Here is a 19193-nt window from a genome sequence, read left to right as displayed (position 1 = left end):
TTGCAGAAGAAAGCAAGAGTTTTACTGCCTTGAGCCTTATCACATCCCCCTGCCAGACTATATAACCTTTACCTATTCACCAGGGACGGGGGCATTGTTCTAGAAACGCTAGCCTTCTGGATTCCCCGTTTGCCTGGTAAAGAAAGCAAGCCATTCTTTCCTTCTCTATGGTTCTGTCTCCCTATTTCTGTTTGTGATTGGTACATAGAGAGTCAAGCTTTTGGCGGCAGTAGCTAAATGACTGCTTCTTAGGTTAGCACGCTGGCATAACCTAGATTCACCTCATTTGCTGATTTTAAATAAAGGACCATAAGAACTTGAAAGGCATACTGGGTGTCGCCCAGCAGTGAAGCTCCGCTGCCAAGGCGGGAAAAAAAAAGCGCCCTTTCTCTTGCTGCTGCGTGCTCTCGGAGGTGCCAGACCGTCATCTGCTGATGGATCGCCTGGCCCCAGGGCCTTGACAGTTAATGATTTGCCGCAGAACGAGTCCGCCCAGCAGAGGTGAGAGAGGGACGCCGGCGAGAGCGAGAGCGCGGACCCACGGGCCGCGCCGAGCCCCCGCCGGCCGCACAAGCGCCGCCTCCCGTCTTCCGGGACCCGGCACTTCTAGGGGTTCCGGGCGCCGGAGACCGCGGGGCTCCCATGGAGGCCGCCTCGCCGGCGGGACCTGGCGGCCGGGAGCCGCACGCGCCGGGCTCGGCCAGCCTGCTGCTCTGGATCAAGGGCAAGCTCTTCACCTGGTGAGTGGAGGGCAGTGCTCCGCGGCCGGCTGGGCTGCGGGCGCCGCAGGGAGCACCCCGGCTCGGACTCGGTGGCGGCGTGCGTTGGGGGAACTGGTTTAGGCGGCTCAACACGTGCCGCAGGGGTTTTCCTCCTTACTGGTTTTTTGAACGCTTGGGGTCCCTCCCCGGGCTCCCCCTTAGAAATCGCGGGGATGTGTTTCAGAGGATTTGATGGGAAATTAACTCTTTGGGCATCATTAGGTCTGTCCCCGGTGGCCTCCCAGCCTGCAGGAGACGGGGCCCCCAGAGATGCTGTGAAGGAGGGGTCCCCACCCTCGGGCTTGGTAGGTGGGCGAGCTCCTCTCCCTGGAGCCTGTGTCCACATTCCTCTGCTGCGGAGCCTAGTCCACTAACAGTTGAGTTCACCCAAGTGAAAAATCGGGGTTGAGTTTTCTGGTGCCGCCTGGAGGTAGTCTAGAGCCAGCTCCTTCCTTGGGCTGAGATGAGAGGCGACGCAGCCACCTTTGGGTCCAGGGTCCAGAGAAGCTGTTTCTGTTGTCACCATGCTCTGTAGAAAATAGAAGTGTGTTTAAGGGATTGGGAGAGACTCTGGGTCGGGGAAAGCATTTGTGTGGTCAGTGGCTGACTTGTATCCTGGAAATAGAGATAACTCAGGATTTAAATAATGAAAGCCAGCATTCATGGAGCATTCACAGTCAAGTACTGTGCTTAGGAATTTTTATGGATAATATTATTTAATCCTTACCACTTTATGAGATGGCACTGTTGTTATCCCTACTTTGCTGATGGAGAAACAAAGAAAGCTAAACCAATTTCGCAAGGCCATGCAAGGACCTGTAAGGAATGATGCCTGTCCACTCCAGCCTAAACTGACCTTAAGTGCTCCTGGCCACTGGCTCATTATGACACAGGCATTTTTTTTTTTTTTTTTTCAGATTAACAAATCGAATTTTTCATAAAAGGTTGTGAAAACTATGTCTTGAAAAGTCATACCATTTTCAAAACTAGATCAGTAATGGTGTATATCTTTTTGTCATGTAAATAAGAATGGTTTTAAATAGCTGTATATGTTTAAAGGGGAAAGGTGGCCAAAAATCACCTTGCATTATCCAGTAATATACGGTATGCCTGATAATTTAGCCAGAAGTTCTCAGCTGGGAGGCAGTGTCTAAGAGTACATGTCTTAGAGCAATGTCTAAGAGCACAGACTCAAATTCTGTTTGTGCCACTTACCAGCTGACTGATTGTGGATAAGTCATTTAACTTCTCTGTGCCCCAGTTTTCTCACTTGTAGAATGGGGATGATAGCAGTACCTATTTTGTTGTGATATTGTGGAGATTAAGTGGCTGACTACACAGGAGTGGCAGACAGTTTGGTTCATGGTACTTACTATTCATGGGTTAGTTTTATGCATCATCAGCCCCCAATTCTTGGGTAATAGGAAGGTGTGGTGTTGCTTTAGGAGATAATAGCAACCCCGAAACAAGACAGACTATACAGCAGATTAGTTTAGCAAGACATAAGAAAGAAGAGCAGTATTTTGTCCCCCTAATGTTCTAATATTTTCAAAATCTGTTCTATTTTATTAATACCAGGAATATCTCATAGCTTCCTAGACATGAGATTTCTTCTCTCTCTAAACACACTTTTTTTTGTGCCTCCCTTATTGATTTTTATTTTCTTCCCTGTGTGATAGCTATTTGTATGCATCTTACATTCCTGATGCACAAAGTCCTTGACAGCAGAAATTCAGATCTTCCCCCCCTGCCCCAAATCCCACAAATGAATGAATGAATAAGGGATGACTAGAGTTCTTGAGACTCCTTTCCAGTCTACCATACTCCCTTTAATCTTTCCTTTATTGATCTTTATTCTGAGGGTCTTGGGCTAGAGTTTTTTTTTTTGGCAGAGCTCTTTTGTTCATTAAGATTTTCAGTCCTACCTCTGGCAACTGTCCAAACATAAATTCTGATTTGCAGTTTTTCCTTGTCTAACCCAGCAATCAGAAAAATGCATTTTGCCCAATATCCAGTACTTCTTATATTTAGTATTTTAAACTCTTAGTGTTAAAACTCATCACTTGTACTAGACTTGAAGAGGTGAAGTAGCTCATTACCTTAGGAGCTTGAGGGAGCTGGGTGGAGGAATGGCTCTGGGCTAGAAAGTCTGAACCTTTTTAACTTCTCAGCATGCAGGAAGTTGTTACAGGGATGGGCAGTAATGCAGCTTAGGGAAGAGGTAAGGGTGGACTTTAAAAGCCTTCCACGTGGCCTCTGGCTGTTCTCTGCCTCAGGGTATATTCCACTCCCTCCCCGCCCCACCCCCCCAACAGTTCTAGGAATAGCCCAAAGATTATTCCTGCTTATCTCTGCTCCTTTCTTCAGGTTTATTTGCAGGAATATGAGATGGCTGCCAGTGCTTATTTCTCTTCTTGACAGCACTTCCAGAAAGTATCTGGAGTTCACCTCCCCCTCCAATCCCTATTGTCTTACTTAAGTTTAGACCTTTATCATTACTTGCACTTTTGTCATAGCTTCCATTCATGCCTTCAGTTCAGTTCAGTTGCTCAGTCATGTCCGACTCTTTGCGACCCCATGAATCGCAGCACGCCAGGCCTCCCTGTCCATCACCAACTCCTGGAGTTTACTCAAACTCCTGTCCGTCAAGTTGGTGATGCCATCCAGCCATCTCATCTTCTCTCGTCCCCTTCTCCTGCCCCCAGTCCCTCCCAGCATCAGGGTCTTTTCCAATGAATCAACTCTTCGCATGAGGTGGCCAAAGTACTGGAGTTTCAGCTTCAGCATCAGTGCTTCCAATGAACACCCAGGACTGATCTCCTTTAGGATGGACTGGTTGGATCTCCTTGCAGTCCAAGGGACTCTCAAGAGTCTTCTCCAACACCACAGTTCAAAAGAATCAATTTTTCGGCGCTCAGCTTTCTTCACAGTCCAACTCTCACATCCGTACATGACCACTGGAAAAATCATAGCCTTGACTAGGCGGACCTTTGTTGGCAAAGTAATGTCTCTGCTTTTTACTATGCTATCCAGGTTGGTCATAACTTTCCTTCCAAGGGGTAAGCGTCTTTTAATTTCATGGCTGCAGTCACCATCTGCAGTGATTTTGGAGCCCCAAAAATAAAGTCTGACCCTGTTCCCCCATCTATTTCCCATGAAGTGATGGAACCAGATGCCATGATCTTAGTTTTCTGAATGTTGAGGTTTAAGCCAACTTTTTAAGCCAACTAAAAGAAACAGTGTCAGACTTTTTTTTGGGCTCCAAAGGTTTAAGCCAACTAGTTTAAGCCAACTAAAAGAGGCTTTTTAGTTCCTCTTTACTTTCTGCCATTAGTTCCTCTTCATTTTCATGCCTTCACCTACTCTGAATCATCTCATTACAGAGGAACCAGAGTAATGCCAAATAACACTGAAGGGCACCAATAACTGCCATCAAATGAGAATTTTATCCCCAATAAAGTGTCCTTCAAGCTTCCCTAATAGCTCAGTTGGTAAAGAATCCGTCTGCAATGCAGGAGACCCTGATTCAATTCTTGGGTTGGGACGATCGGCTGGAGAAGGGATAGGCTTCTAACTAACATTTCATCAGCCCTTATAAAAAGGTTTTTTAGTCCCTTTGATAGCAGGTTAGACTTCCCTGGTGGGTCAGACGGTAAAGCGTCTGCCTACAATGCAGGAGACCCCGGTTCCATCCCTGGGTCGGGAAGATTCCCTGGAGAAGGAAATGGCAACCCACTCCAGTACTCTTGCCTGGAAAATCCATGCATGGAGGAGCATGCCTACAGCCTACAGCATGGTAGGCAACCATGGGGTTGCCAAGTGTCGGACATGACTGAGTGACTTCACTTCGCTTTCATAGCAGGTAAGTAATTTGCCTGAGGGCAGATTGCTGTTGATGATCTCACAGAGGCAGCTGTGAGCAGGGGCCTCAGATCTTAATTCCCTGCCCAGGAATTGAACCTGGGTAGCGCAGTGGTAAAGAATCCTTCTGCCATTGTAGGAGATGCAAGAGACTCGGGTTTGATCCCTGTGTCAGGAAGAGCCCGTGGAAGGGAATGGCTACCCACTCCAGTATTCTTGCCTGGAGAATTTCATGGACAGAGGAGCCTGGGGGGCTACAGTCCATGGGGTTGCAAAGAGTCAGACATGTGTCTCACTTAGCAAACAGGAGACTGGTTGTAAGTGTCTGGCATGAAGCCCATCTTTTTCTTGCTCTAAGAAATGTAAACAGGTGGCCAGTTGTAAGTGCCTAATTGTGGCCCAACTGTCTCCTGCCTCAAGGAGAGGCAAAGATGAGATAGTTTCATTTGATTCATGTCGTTGTTCAGTTGCCAAGTGGTGTCCGACTCTTCGCAGCCCCATGGACTGTAGAATCATTTGACTCTAAACTAACCTGTTTTGCAGTACTATTTCAGAAATCTCACTGCACCGTGTTGAGGGTGAAACTTTTAGGCTTCCTCCCATTAGTTGCACAGTGGTTTGCAATTTGGGGAAGCTCTTGGAGGGGCACTGAAGTTTCCTCTGGGTCCATTATGGGGGCAAGATGGGAAATAGAAGTTGGTGGGCTCCTGGGCTGGCCTTTGGCCCCCACTTGGTCTGTGGCTTTGCCTGTTTTACAGTTGAACTTTTGTGCAAGACGTTTGAAGACAGGGTTCTGCAGTTAAAACAAGGCTGAGAGCCGCTGGTTACTGAATGGAGCTCAAGCTGTGGCTGTGGGTACTGCTTCTGGCCGCTGTTCCCCCTCTTCTTTCCTCCCCCACCCCTTCCTCCCTCCTTTGTCTTCTTCTTACCTGAACACAGTTATTATATTTTTAGAGATTTTTATTATGATAAAATATATATAACATAAAGTTTACCATTTTAACCATTTTAAGTGTCTAATTCAGTGACATTACGTATATTCACAATGTCGTGCATCCATCACCACTCTCCATTTCCAGAACTTGTTAATTATTCCAAACGGAAAACCTGAACCTGTTACACCCTAACTCCACATCCCTTTCTCCCCACAGCCCCTGGAAACCACCATTCTACATTCTGTCTCTACAAATTTGACTATTCTAGATCCCTTTTATAAGTGGACTCATGCAATATTTTTCCTTTTTTTGAGAACTCAGAGTTCTTGACATGAACTGTAAGGCTCTCTACCATTGGCCCGCTTTGCTCTCCAGGCTCAGTTCCCAGGACGTCCATCTCTCACATGGGCCAGCAACACCGGCATGCCTCTGAGGCCCTTGCTGCCACACGTCATAGTCCATGTCTTTACACTCGTACCTCCCTCCTGGAATGCTTTCCTGTCTGACCTCGTGGCTGCTTAAAGACTCTTTGTAGACAGCACTGAGTTAGGCAGTCTTCTTCCTTGGCTCCTTGCTGTCTCTCTGTTGGGTGCCCTTCCTCTATGCTCTTCTGTACCTGTTTCCTAACTCATTACGTTACCATACTGTAATAAAAAAGTAGTTTTCACGAGCTACAGCTATGGAAGAAGCAAATTGCCTCTCAAGGTAACTGCTTTTCTGTACATTAGTTTGGTAAGTTTGTTAAAAAGTTATAAAGCTTCCTTATATTATTATTTACTGAGGAACATCGGAGAAAATGAAATATTTCATGCAGGTGAATTTTACAGGTAACTTTTGACTCACTTTTTAAAAAATATTAAGACTTACTTTTAAATCCCATCAAAGGGGCACTGTTTTTGTAATGGATTACTCAGTTCTGTTGTCATAATTTTGGGCAACAGTTCTTCACCATTTAATTGGTTTGTATCAAACAACTGTCTTGGTTAGGCCAACCCACTGAATTACTTAGTGAGTCCATTTGCAACTAATTCTGGAGATTTTACCAAGGAAAAAGTCCATCATTTAGAAGTCTTAATGGTATATTTAAAATGGAAATAAGACTACTTGCCTTTTAATAAACAAAGTGCATTCAAAATAGTACCTTTTCTTGATGATTCAGGATCATCATTATGATTATTATGATAATTAAAATTATTCTGCTGAGTAGTCATAATATGCTAAGAGGCCATTTGAGTTAATATTTTGTCTTATTTTTTTCAGACTTCTTTCTCATAGTTGTCACACATGATTTTTTTCTGTATTGAGCATATCTAAAAGTCTACATTTTTGTAGATGATGACTTCTAACCTATTACTGCTGTAGAAACTAGAAAACCCATTTCTTAGAATTGCTCATAGTCAAAGTATAAATAGGCCCTGTATAAAGATTTAAATGGTTTTTATTTTAATAAATTATAAAAACTTTAAGTCTACAGATTGTGGGACTTCTTTTTAGATGGTTACGGGGGTCTGTGTTAATTAAAGTCATCAGATAAGTCGTATGTCATGAAAACTTGGTTATTCATGCCAATGATGCAGAGAAAGATTCCATCAAAAACCACCTTTGAATCTCAGAATTCTTTCTAGTTGTTTCTTGGAAATAAGAGTATTTAAGGAACGTATTGACTTGGTTTCTTCAGCCCAGCAAATCCTACTGAGAGCTTGAGACTGGTATTACTATGCTATGTGACTTGGAGCTTCCCAGAGCAGTGCTCTGCAAAAGGGGACTACAGAATATTTTTTCTTTTTGAGTTTTTATTTTATGATGGAGTATAGTTGACTGATAATGTTGTGATAGTTTCGGACATACAGCAAAGCTACTCAGCCATACGTAGACATGTATCAGTTGCAGGAAGGGGGATCCCTTCCAGGGTCCAAGAGAACTGTTGTCTAACACTCGGAAATGAATTGTCCAAGGAGACATACATGCTGACAAAGCACGAGATTTTATTGGGGAAGGGCGCCCGTGCAGAGACCAGTAGGATAAGGGAACCCAGGAGAACCACTTTGCCATGTGACTTTCAGTCTGAGGGTTTATGGTGATGGGATTAATTTCTCGGTTGTCTTTGGCCAACCATTCTGACTCAGAGTCCTTCCTGGTGGTGCACACGTTGGTCAACCAAGTCGGATGCCCGTGAGAAGGATTCTGGGAAGTGGTCTGACACGTGGTGTCTCCTTTTGACCTTTGCTGAACTGGTTGGTGGTGGCTTATTAGTTCCATGTTCCTTACTAGGACTTCCTGTTGTAAAATAACTCATGCAAATAGTTACTCTGGTGCCTGGCCAGGGTAGGCAGTTTCAGTAAGTGTGCTTCCCCTAACATATCCATTAGGAGAATATTTCTTACACTTTTCACTGTGGTGTCAAGTCAGAGATAAATACTGTTAAAAGTCAATCTTTGTTGAGTAAACTTTACTTAGTATACCTAGAGCAACCTCACTATCCCAGGATGTCATGTGGATTAACTCATGTAATCCTTACAGTAATCCTCTGCAGTGTTATGCTGGCATTGCCAGTCCCCTAGACACATTTGGAAGCTGAGGCACTGATAGGTTAAGTCTTATTCCTCAACGGGATTAGTCACACAGCAGTAAGGAAAGCAGCTGGGTTTCATCTCCTCCAAGTCAGTCTGGTCCCAGCGCCTGGACTGCTACCACTGTGGTGACCCTGCCTCCTCTGAGCTGGGCACCAAACAGAAAAATCAAGCCCGGGACAATTTTGCCCCCTAGAATTTTTCCTCTGGGCTGTTCGTATCCCCTTGGGGTGCCAGGGAGAATATAAAGTCACAGGATAAATATAATTCTCTTCCTGGAGCATCATTTATTTTTTAGATTCCAGTTGCATGGAAGTGTATTAATCATAATCCCTGGCACATGACATGCTTTCATAGTTGGCCCATGAATGACTAATTTTTTTTGCATGCAATATGTTCTTACATACCTACTACCAGCCCTAAAACTGGAATTGTGATGGTAATTTCCATCCACCTCTTTCAAACTGTTGACTAAAAAATTAGTCACATCCTGAAAGTAGAGAATATTTCACTCGGTGGGAATGTTTAGGACTCCTAGCCCGGGAGACAGCATCTCAGAGGCCCTGAAAAACTGCTCTGAGGAGGCAGGAGAGGGAGTCAGGCAATATACAAATTTGCAACAAAGGGTCAGGCAGTCTGACCATCAAAGATTATTGTTAAGTAAGGGAAACCAGGTATCTAGGAATTTAGCACCTTTCTATGTATGGGAAGATGCAAGACTCTGGGATTATTGAAGTCTTTTCTTTCCTATGCATTTCAGCTATCTGGGGCCAGCATCCTGCATTTTACAAAAGTATTCTTTTCTCTCTTGAATTCCCTTATGGCTCACCAGCTCATACTGGAGGACTGTAATCGCTGATGACTGTAGCCTCCTTAAGTTCCTTGGGTAGAGAGTGGTGCCACTTGTTGGCAGGGCTCAGAGATTCACATTTGGAGGGCTGGAATTGCAGATAGCAATGACATTTCTTGCTAGCTGATATGGCAGGAAATATTTCATTTCACACTATCCCTTCTTTCCCAACCAAAGATAATCAGCATCCTAAATCCTTCTTTCACCATTTCCTTGCTCTCATTTTGGTATAGTTTTGTTCCTGTATACGTTTCTAAAACTTATATTTTATTATCTTAAAAAAAAAACTGTTTAAAAAGGGTATGTTATGAATAATCTGTTGGGATTTATTTACACCCCCCATATCACATTGCTAAGATTCATCCGTATTGTTGCCTGATCCTGCAAAACACTCCCTTTTGCTTCATACAATATTCTTTCCTGTGAGTATACCACATTTTATGTTCTCATTCCATTGAAGGGCATTTGGGCTTTTTTCTATGTGTTTTGGAATAGTGAACAGGACTTTAGGAACATTCTTCTACTGTCTCCTATTGACCACTTGTCAGAGCTTCTTTAATATGTACACATGCACACACACATACACCTATGAGAGGAACTGCTGGATTAGAGGGTATGTGATTGTTCAACTTTATAAAATAAATGCCAAACTTTATCCAAAGTGTTTATATGAACTTATACTCCCACCAGCTAAATATGAGAAATCCTGTGAAACAAATATCCTAACATTTGATGTTATCATACTTTAAGATTTTTACAATCAAGTGAATGTAAAAGAGTATCTTAATTTGTGTATCCCTGATCAATAATGAAGCTGGGTCTCTTTGTATGTTTATTGGCTTTGTTTCCAGTTTTGAGAAATACTCATATTATCTGTGAAATACCCATCTTTTGCTATTACTTTTATATCAAATGGTGTCTCTATGGGCTTCTTTTATGGCTCAGCTGGTATAGAATCCACCTGCAATGTGGGAGACCTGGGTTCGATCCCTGGGTTAAGATCACCTGGAGAAGGGAGAGGCTACCCACTCCAGTATTCTGGCCTGGAGAATTCCATGGCCTGTATAGTTCATGGGGTCGCAAAGGCCCAACTGAGTGACTTTCACAAACACATACACAATGCAATTTACATAGATTTTAAAGATGCCACCTGAGAGCTTAAAAAGTTGGGGCTTGTATCAGGTTCCCCACTAATGCTCATTGCTTCTCCTTGCCTGATGCTGGCAGTTCCAGTTGAAAAGGCTGAGAGTAGTTCAGAGCTGGCAGGCGTAAATTAGGAGCAAATGAAGCAGACTCCGGAGGGGAGTGAGTTTTTCTGGTTTAAGGCCTGTGGAATGTTGAAAGACTATCATGACTCACTCCTTTACACCACCCTTCCCCTCCCAGACTCAGCCCTCAGGAACTTTCAGGCTTAGACGCCTGTTTTCTTTTGGTGTCTGGTTGGTGTTTGAATAGTGTATTAATTTGATTGTTAGCAGAGAAATCTAGCTGACCACTATTGTAGGTAAAAAGGAAAATTTATGACTTCGCAGAATTCAAGGAGGGTTTAAGTGCCAAACCACACAGAGAGCAGAGAAGCAGATGGAGCCAGGAACCCAAACCACAGTGGGATTCTCTGCCTGTCTCTTAGCTTTGCTGTCGCTGTTGATTTTATTCTTCTAAATGCAGACCAGTTGCTTTTCTTCATTTGAGGATTACATCTTACTATTTAAAACACACAAAACAGACAACAAAACAACAAAACCCTCAAGTTTTGAAATCCGTATTTTTGTTTTGGTAATCCACAAGGGATGTACATTTAGATTTTCCAATGGTTAAAAAGAACAGTTCTTCAAAACTTCCTATTCAGCCTCAGCCTCAGTGGGTAGGCAATATTAGGAATTTCAATTTTATGGGTGGTGGCTTCTTGATTGCTCATCGAGAACAGGGTTAGTCTGTTTTCTTCCTTGCCTTTGCCAGACTGGGCTGAGTAGAGATATGCTTGTACATCTGTCACAGGATTTTAAAACTCTAGCCGTCTAGACGCTTGAAACTGCAGTGCACTAATTACCCAGTACTAATCCCATCCTTCTGAATTTACCCTTCCCCCATCCCTGTCCCCAACTTGCCAGCTGTCCTGGAGCTCTTCTTCCTGACCTTGGAGGGTGTTTCACATGCGTTGCCCCTTCCGGGATTCTCACACAGGAGTCTGGGGAGAGGGAGAATCCAAGAGGTAGAGGCCACATCCTCTGCATATTGCCCACAGCTTCTCCAGCGCCCCCTTGTTCGCTTCGCTAGTGGCTCAGCAGGTAAGGAATCCGCCTGCAATGCAGGAGACCCGGCTTCGACCCCTGGGTGGGGAAGATCCCCTGCAGAAGGGAATGGCAACCCACTCCAGTGTTCTTGCCTGGAGAATCCCTTGGACAGAGGAGCCTGGTAGGCTACAGTCCACGGGGTCGCAAAGAGTCACACACGACTGAGCGACTATCACTTTCACTTTAACCTCCCCCTTGTAGGCTGCAGGACTCGTTTCTCTGACCTGTGTCCAAAGAGAATAGGTGATTCGAATATGTGTTTCAGACTTTCTCTTTTCAGCCAATCAAAATTGGAGGGCAGAGGGAGGATACCATAAATAGATTTTATGTCTTTCTTAATTTCATTAGAACACCCCTTATTAAAATAATTAATTGTGGAATATATCATCAAATGGATGTGTTAATGCTCATTGTTAGAGATTCAAGGTAATTTGTATCAGTTGATCTCCTTGCATGGTATCATAATCCTCAATGTTGTATACTTTATTTTTGTTATTATCAGAGTGGTAATATGTAGGATGGGAAAGTACAAACTCAGAACGGCTGAAACTCAGTTTCTTGCCTATTCAGTTGTAATCCTTTTCTCACAAAAGCTTTTATGGGATTTATTTTATTTATTTATTTTTTTATGGGATTTAAATGAAACAACATATACGCACTTAGTGTGACACCTGACACAGTTGTTTTTATTGTCTCCTCAATCTTGCTAGGATAATAAGAAATCTATTTTGAGTCCCTAATAAATGCTGGTTTATTTTTGGTTGTCCTTGGTTTCAGTTACACATGGTCAACTGAGGCCTGAAAACATTAAGTGGAAAATTCCAGAAATAGTTCATAAGTTCTGATGCGTGCTGCTCTGAGTAGTGTGGTGAAATCCTGTGCTGTCTGCTGCATCCACCTGGGATTTGGTTCATCCCTTTGTTCTTCTGTCCTGCCCATCAGTCACTTGTGGCATCTCGATTATCAGATCGACTATTTTTGTGTTCATGTCACCATTATGTTACTTAAAAATGGCCCACAAATGCAAGAGTAGTGATGCTGGCAGTTTGGATACACCACAGAAAAGCTATCAGGTGTTTTCTTTAATTAAAATGGTGAAAGTTTTCTGTTTAATGAGGAAAAACACTTGTCTGCTGAAGTTGCTAAGATGTATGGTAAGAATGAATCTTCTGTGAAACTGTGAAGAAGGAAAAAGAAATGTGTGCTTGTTTGCTGTTGCACCTCAAACTGTAAAAGTTACAGCCACAGGGATTTCCCCGGTGGTCCAGTGATTAAGAATCCGCCTTGCAATGCAGGGAACGTGTGTTTGATCCCTGATTGGGGAACTAAGATCCTACATACTGCAGAGCAATTAAGCCCACGTGCCACAGTTACTGAGCCAGAACCTGTTCACCACAATTGGAGAGCCCACTTGTAGCAAATTCTGAGTCCACAACTAGAGTCCCTGTGCTGCAACAAAGATCCCACATGCTGCAACTAAGACCCGATGCACCCAAATAGAGCAAAATAAAATAAAAGCTACAGCCACAGTGTGTGATAGATGCTTAGTTAAGATTAAGATGGAAAACACATTAAATCTGTACTGTAAAATATTCTGAAAGAGCTCACATTCACATAAGTTTTATTGCAATATATTGTTAGAGTTGCTCTATTCTGTTATTAGTTACTGTTGTTAATCTCTTCCTTCATGTATAAATTAACTTTATTGTGAGTACATATATATGTATAGGAAAAAACATGGCGTGTGTAGGGTTCAGTATTATATACATTTTCAGTCTTCCACTGGGATTCTTGGAATGTATCCTCCATAGATAAAGAAGAGAGGGCTACAGTACCTCCAGTACTGTACAATTATTATAAGCCACATTGTTTGGGCTGCTCCCCAGGTTCCACTGTTTCCTAGCTGTATAGTATTGGGCAAGTTGCTTAATGTCTTGTGCTTCAGTTTCTTTATCTATAAATAGCAAAAAAATATTACCTACCTTATAGGATTGTTGGGAGGATTACATGAATTAGAACTACAAAATTGTCAGAACAGCGCTTGGTAAAAAATGTGCACTCATCAAGTGTCAGATATTGTTACTGTAAACAGTAATAATAGTAATGGTAACAATACTAACAATAGTACTAAAAATACTAACAATAGTAACAGTACTGGATATTATATGAATATAAGAGGAAGGCACAAAAATCTCCATGATACACTTTCTGCCTTTATAATCTAGTAAAACAAACGAAACAGGAATAGAAGACACTACAGACGTAATGTAGAAAATGGGAAGGAGAGTTACAATGCAAATGCTGTAAGAATTGAGGGATAATTATTCTAGAACTGTGCACCCTTCTTACTATCTTCCCACATTATTTCATTTTCTTAGCATAGCAGAATGGAAGGAACACAGCTTTAGAATCTTATTTGAATTTTAATCTAGTGTTACTGCAAGGCTTCCCTGGTGGCTCATATGGTAAAGAATCTGCCTGTAATGCAGGAGACCCGAGCTTTATTCCTCGGTCGGGAAGTTCCCCCGGAGAAGGAAATGGCAACCCACTCTGGTATTCTTGCTTGGAGAATTCCATGGACAGGGGAGCCTGGTGGGCTACAGTCCATGGGGTTGCAAAGAGTTGGACACGACTGAGCGACTTTCACTTTCCTAGTGTTACTATTTATTTGTCATAACTTGGTTAAAGGACTTTGAACTTTGGCAAAAGAATACCTACATTTTATGTTTGTATGAAAATCCGTTAAGTTAATATATGTAAAAGCTCAGTACAGTGATTGGCATTTGTCTCCCTTTTACTGTATAGATGGTGAATATTAATATGTTTCCCTGTATTCCTGACTATCTTAGAGTCATGCAGGACATGATATGTAAGAGGAAATCTCTGGATTTCCAACTGTACTTTTGTTCATGTACATAAAACTAGTTCAGTAGTTTCTGGTTTGATGGCATGGTTTCACTTTCTTCCCAGCAAATGATGAAAGTGTTTTAATCCGGGATGGCTCCTGATCAACTTTGTTTGCAGTTACTTAATAGGCTTTTTACTTGATGTGATTATCTTGTTACTAAGGCCATCATTGGGTTGGATGTAAAGAGTTAAATAACATTATGATTCAAATATTGTTTTAGGTGTCATATGCAACTAAGTTGACTTGGTGCCCTAGTTTTCTATTCCTGTTATAACAGATTACTACAAATTTAGTGACTGAAAGCAACAGATTTATTATCTTACAGTTTCTTAGGGCAGAAATCTGACACAGGTCTCACTGGGCTAAAAAGCAAGACATCAGCTGGGTTGTGTTCTTCTCTGGAGGCTCTAGGGAGAGTGGATAGCCTTGCCTTTTCACTTTCTGGAGGGTGCCTGCATTCCTTGGTTTTGGCCCCTTCCCCCATCTTCAAAACCAGAAACTTTGCTTCTCTTGGACTCTTTTTATGCAGTCATACCTCCCTCAACCACAGATGGAAAAGGGTCTTCCTTTTAAAGACTCATCTCAAGGTACTTAACCATAATTACATCTGCAAAGTCCCTTTTGCCCAAAGGAAAAAACTGTATTTTCCTAACTCAATATTTCTGACGACAAATGTGGGGGTGGTGGTTGTGGTTTTCTCACATCAGCAAGTTTACCAGCTCTTCAGACACAAACTGGGTGTACTACAATTTAGTATGATACTATTTGGAGTTTGTGCAGACTCCACAGGCACTTCTCAGGTGGCTCAGTGGTAAAGAATGCTCCTGCCAAGCAAGAACATGGTTCAGTCCCTAGTTTGGACAATCCCTGGAGAAGGAAATGGCAGCCCACTTTAGTATTCTTGCTTGGAAAATCCCGTGGACAGAGGAGCCTGGCAGGCTACATTCCATGGGGTTGGTTGCAAAAGAGTTGGACATGACATAGCGTCTAAACAGCAGCAGCCCTCAAGCTTGCCCTGTTTTGTAGAAAGTTTTCTTTTCATTTTAGGTTCGAAGGATTCATTAACAGAAGAAACCACTCATAGTTACACACAAATGAACATCTTAAGTATTTAATACAGACTTATTATTTAACTTGATTTCGATATGTTGTTCCTAAGTTTTGTATGACTCTTTGACACTCCATTTACTGCAGCACACCAGGCTCCCCTATCTTTCACTGTATCCTGGAGTTTGTTCACATTCTTCCCAGCAAATGATGAAAAGTGTTTTAATCCAGGATGGCTGCTGATCAACTTTGTCTGCAATCCAGTGTCCGTTGAGTTGGTGATGCTAGCTAACCATTTTATCCTCTGCCACCCCCTTCTCCTTTTGCCTTCAATCTTTCCCAGCATCAGGGACTTTTCCAATGAGTCAGTTCTTTGCATCAGGTGGCCAAAGTATTGAACCTTCATCTTCAGCATCAGTCCTTCCAATGATTATTCAGGATTGATTTCCTTTAGGATGGACTGGTTTGATCTCTTGATGACCAAGGGACTCTCAAGAGTCTTCTTCAGCATCACAGTTCGAAAGCATCAATTCTTTGGCTCTCAGCCTTCATTATGGCCCAACTCTCACATCTGTACATGAATACTGGAAAATCTTTGACTAGATTTGGAAAAGATTTGACTAGACAGACCTTTGTTGACAAAGTGATGTCTCTACTTTTTAACACACTGGCTAGATTTGTCATAGCTTTCCTTTCAACAAGCAAGTGTCTTGTAATTTCATGCCTGCAGTCACCGTCTACAGTGATTTTTGGAGCCCAAGAAAATAAAATCTGCCACTGCTTCCACTTTTTCCTTCTTTTTGCTATGAAGTGATGGGACCAGATGCCATTATCTTAGTTTTTTGAACATTGACTTTTAAGCCAGCTTTTTTTACTCTCTTTCACCCTCATCAAGAGGCTCATTAGTTCCTCTCTGCTTTCTGCCACAAGGGTGGTGTCCTCTGCATATCTGAGGTTGTTGATATTGCTCCCAGAATTCTTGATTCCAACTTGTGATTCATCCAGCCTGGCATTTCCCATGATAGACTCTGCATAGAACTTAAATAAGCAAGTTGACAATGTGCAGGCTTGTTGTATTCCTTTCTCAATTTTGAACCAGTTCATTGTCCTATGTCCAGTTCTAACTGTTGCTTCTCGACCCGCATATAAGTTTCTCAGGTGATAGGTAAAGTGGTCTGATATTCCCATCTCCTTAAGAATTTTCCACAGTTTATTGTGATCCACACAGTTAAAGGCTTTAGGATAGTCAATGAGGCAGAAATAGATGCTTTTTCTGGCGTTCCCTTGCTTTCTCTGTGTTCCAATGAATGCTGGTGATTTGGTCTCTGATTCCTCTGCCTTTTCTAAATCCAGCTTATACAACTGCAAGTTCCTGGTTCATGTACTGCTGAAGCCTAGCTTGAAGGATTTTGAACATAACCTTACTAGCATGTATAACGAGCGCAATAGTATGGTAGTTTGAACATTCTTTGGCATTACCCTTCTTTGGGATTGGAATGAAAACGGACCTTTTCCAGTCCAGTGGTCACTGCTGAGTTTTCCAAATTTGCTGGCATATTGAGTACAACACTTTAACAGCATCATCTTTTAGGATTTTAAATACCTCAGCTGGAATTCTATCACCTCCATTAGCTTTGTGGTAATGCTTCCTGAGGCCCACTTGATTTCACGCTCCAGAATGTCTGGCTCTAGGTGAGTTACCACACCACTGTGGTTATCTGGGTCATTAAGACTTTTTTTGTATAGTTCTTCTGTGTTTTCTTGCTATCTCTTTTTAATATCTTCTGCTTCTGTTAGGTTCATACCATTTCTGTCCTTTATTGTGCCCATCCTTACATGAAATTTTCTCTTGGTAGCTCCAATTTTCTTGAAGAGATGTCTAGTATTTCCCATTGTATTGTTTTCCTCTATTTCTTTGCATTGTTCATTTAAGAAGGCCTTCTTATCTCTCCTTCCTCTGCATTCAGCTGGGGATATCTTTCCCTTTTTCCCTTGCCTCTTAAATTTCAGTATTTAACTTAATTTCAATATGCAATCATTAAAAGGAAAGAGAAATAGAAACAATAGAGAAGATTAACAGCATATATATCACCAAATTGTGCTGACCAACATCCAGACTTAAATGGCATGCTGGGAAGTCCCTCATTAACAGCAATGTGGGGTCCCAATGGGGGAAGGACCCCGGGTGATTCATCTGCTCCATGTGTGAGACTTCAGATTGCAGTTTTGGGGGCTACCATTTATAATCCCAGGTTGCAAACTGACATCATCGTCAGTTTGCACGCAAAAATGCAGCTCTGGTTTTACATTAATCTTTCCTTTTTTAAAAAAAATTTATTTATTTATTTTTGTCTGTGCTGGGTCTTTGTTTCTGTGCACAGACTTTCTGGCTTCGCTTAGGCTCTAGAAGGCACAGGTTTCAGTAGTTGTGGCACACAGGCTTAGTTGCCCAATGGGATGTGGGATCTTCCCAGAGTAGGTATCAAAGCCCTGTCTCCTGCATTGGCAGGCAGATTCTTAACCAATATCACACCAGGGAAGTCCCATTATTTTAATTTTTTTACAATGCTGTTTGTTTGTTTGTGAATATTTCATTAGATCCCAGGGAGTTGGCCAGATCTCTAGGGGCTCAAGAATTCCAAGACCCATTGGTCTTATCTAAAGTGCCTCCTGACTTGCTTTGCTTGCAGGCAGGCATAGAATTCTGGCAGTGTCCAGGCAGGTCAGAAGCCGATCAGAGGCCTGCTCTCCTGCTTCTGAAGCCTGAACAAAACTTCCTCCATTTTAATTTCCCTAACATGCCCCCACCTCCCAACCTTCCATTTCAGACATCAGTCATGAGTCCCAGGTTGTCACCTTGTATTTCTGCTGATCAACCAGAGGTTAATGAATGTTTTCATTGATGACCCCATGGACTGTAGCCCATCAGGCTCCTCAGTCCATTAAATTCTCCAAGCAAGAATACTGGAGTGGATAGCTATTCTCTTCTTCAGGTGATCTTCCCAATCCAGGGATGGAATCCGGGTCTCCCGCAGTTGCTACAGATTCTTTACAGCTTTAGCCACCAGGGAAGCCCCCATTATGTAGCAGAGTGATTAATTCATTGGTTGTTAGTGATTAACTCAACCTCCAGCCCCTCTCCCCTTCCTTGGGAGTGGAGCTGAAAGTTCCAGCCGTCTAATTACTGGCCGGTTCCCCTGGCAACCAGTCCTCTACCCTTAGGGGCTTTCTTAAAGTCATATTATTAACATAAACTCTGTCATGGTTTAAAGGGCCTGTTACAAATAACAAAAGATGATTCTTTCTCCTTTATTACTCTGGAGCTATTTCAGGATCTGGAGACCAACAAACAAAAAAAGGTGGTCCTTTCACTTTCTCTGTCTCCAAAATCACTGTAGATGGTGACTGCAGCCATGAAATTAAAATTTGACGCTTGCACCTTGGAAGAAAAGCCATGACAAACCTAGACAGCATATTAAAAAGCAGAGACATCACTTTGCTGACAATAGTCAAAGCTATGGTTTTTCCAGTAGTTATGTGTGGATGTGAGAGTTGGACTATAAAGAAGATTGAGTGTCAAAGAATTGATGCTTTTGAACTGTGGTGTTGGGGAAGACTCTTGAGAGTCCCTTGGACTGCAAGGAGATCCAACCAGTCCATCCTAAAGGAAATCAGTCCTGAGTATTCATTGTAGGGACTGATAATGAAGCAGAAGCTCCAATACTTTGGCCACCTGATGCAAGAAGCCGACTCATTAGAAAAGACCCTGATGCTGGGAGAGATCAAAGGCAGAAGAAAGGGACGACAGAGGATGAGATGGTTGGATGGCATCACTAACTCAATAGACATGAGTTTGAGCAGGCTCCGGGAGATGGTGAAGGTCAGGGAAGCCTGGCTTGCTGCAGTCCATAGGGTCACAAAGAGTCGGAAATGACTGAGCGACTGAAAACTCTCTTTTTAAAAAAAT

The 19193-nt window shown here is 42.6% G+C and overlaps 1 protein-coding gene across 2 annotated transcripts in view; it reads left to right on the top strand.

Moving 5' to 3' along the window:
* Positions 1-486: 486 nt before the first annotated feature.
* Positions 487-19193, top strand: part of SLC35F2 (solute carrier family 35 member F2) — a 59967-nt gene continuing 41260 nt past the window's right edge. The window contains exon 1 of one of the 2 annotated variants that reach the window (XM_043482053.1): positions 487-740. In XM_043482053.1, the coding sequence (XP_043337988.1) occupies positions 643-740 (98 nt within the window). In that variant the 5' untranslated portion in view covers positions 487-642. Of the gene's footprint in view, positions 741-10297; positions 11266-19193 lie in introns of those variants that run through there. The other variant, XM_043482054.1, reaches the window with a different exon arrangement.

Source organism: Cervus canadensis, chromosome 11, assembly GCF_019320065.1.
Source record: "Cervus canadensis isolate Bull #8, Minnesota chromosome 11, ASM1932006v1, whole genome shotgun sequence".
Taxonomy (NCBI): domain Eukaryota; kingdom Metazoa; phylum Chordata; class Mammalia; order Artiodactyla; family Cervidae; genus Cervus; species Cervus canadensis.
Note: the sequence above shows the minus strand (reverse complement) of the source record. Positions and strands in the feature narration are given on the sequence as shown.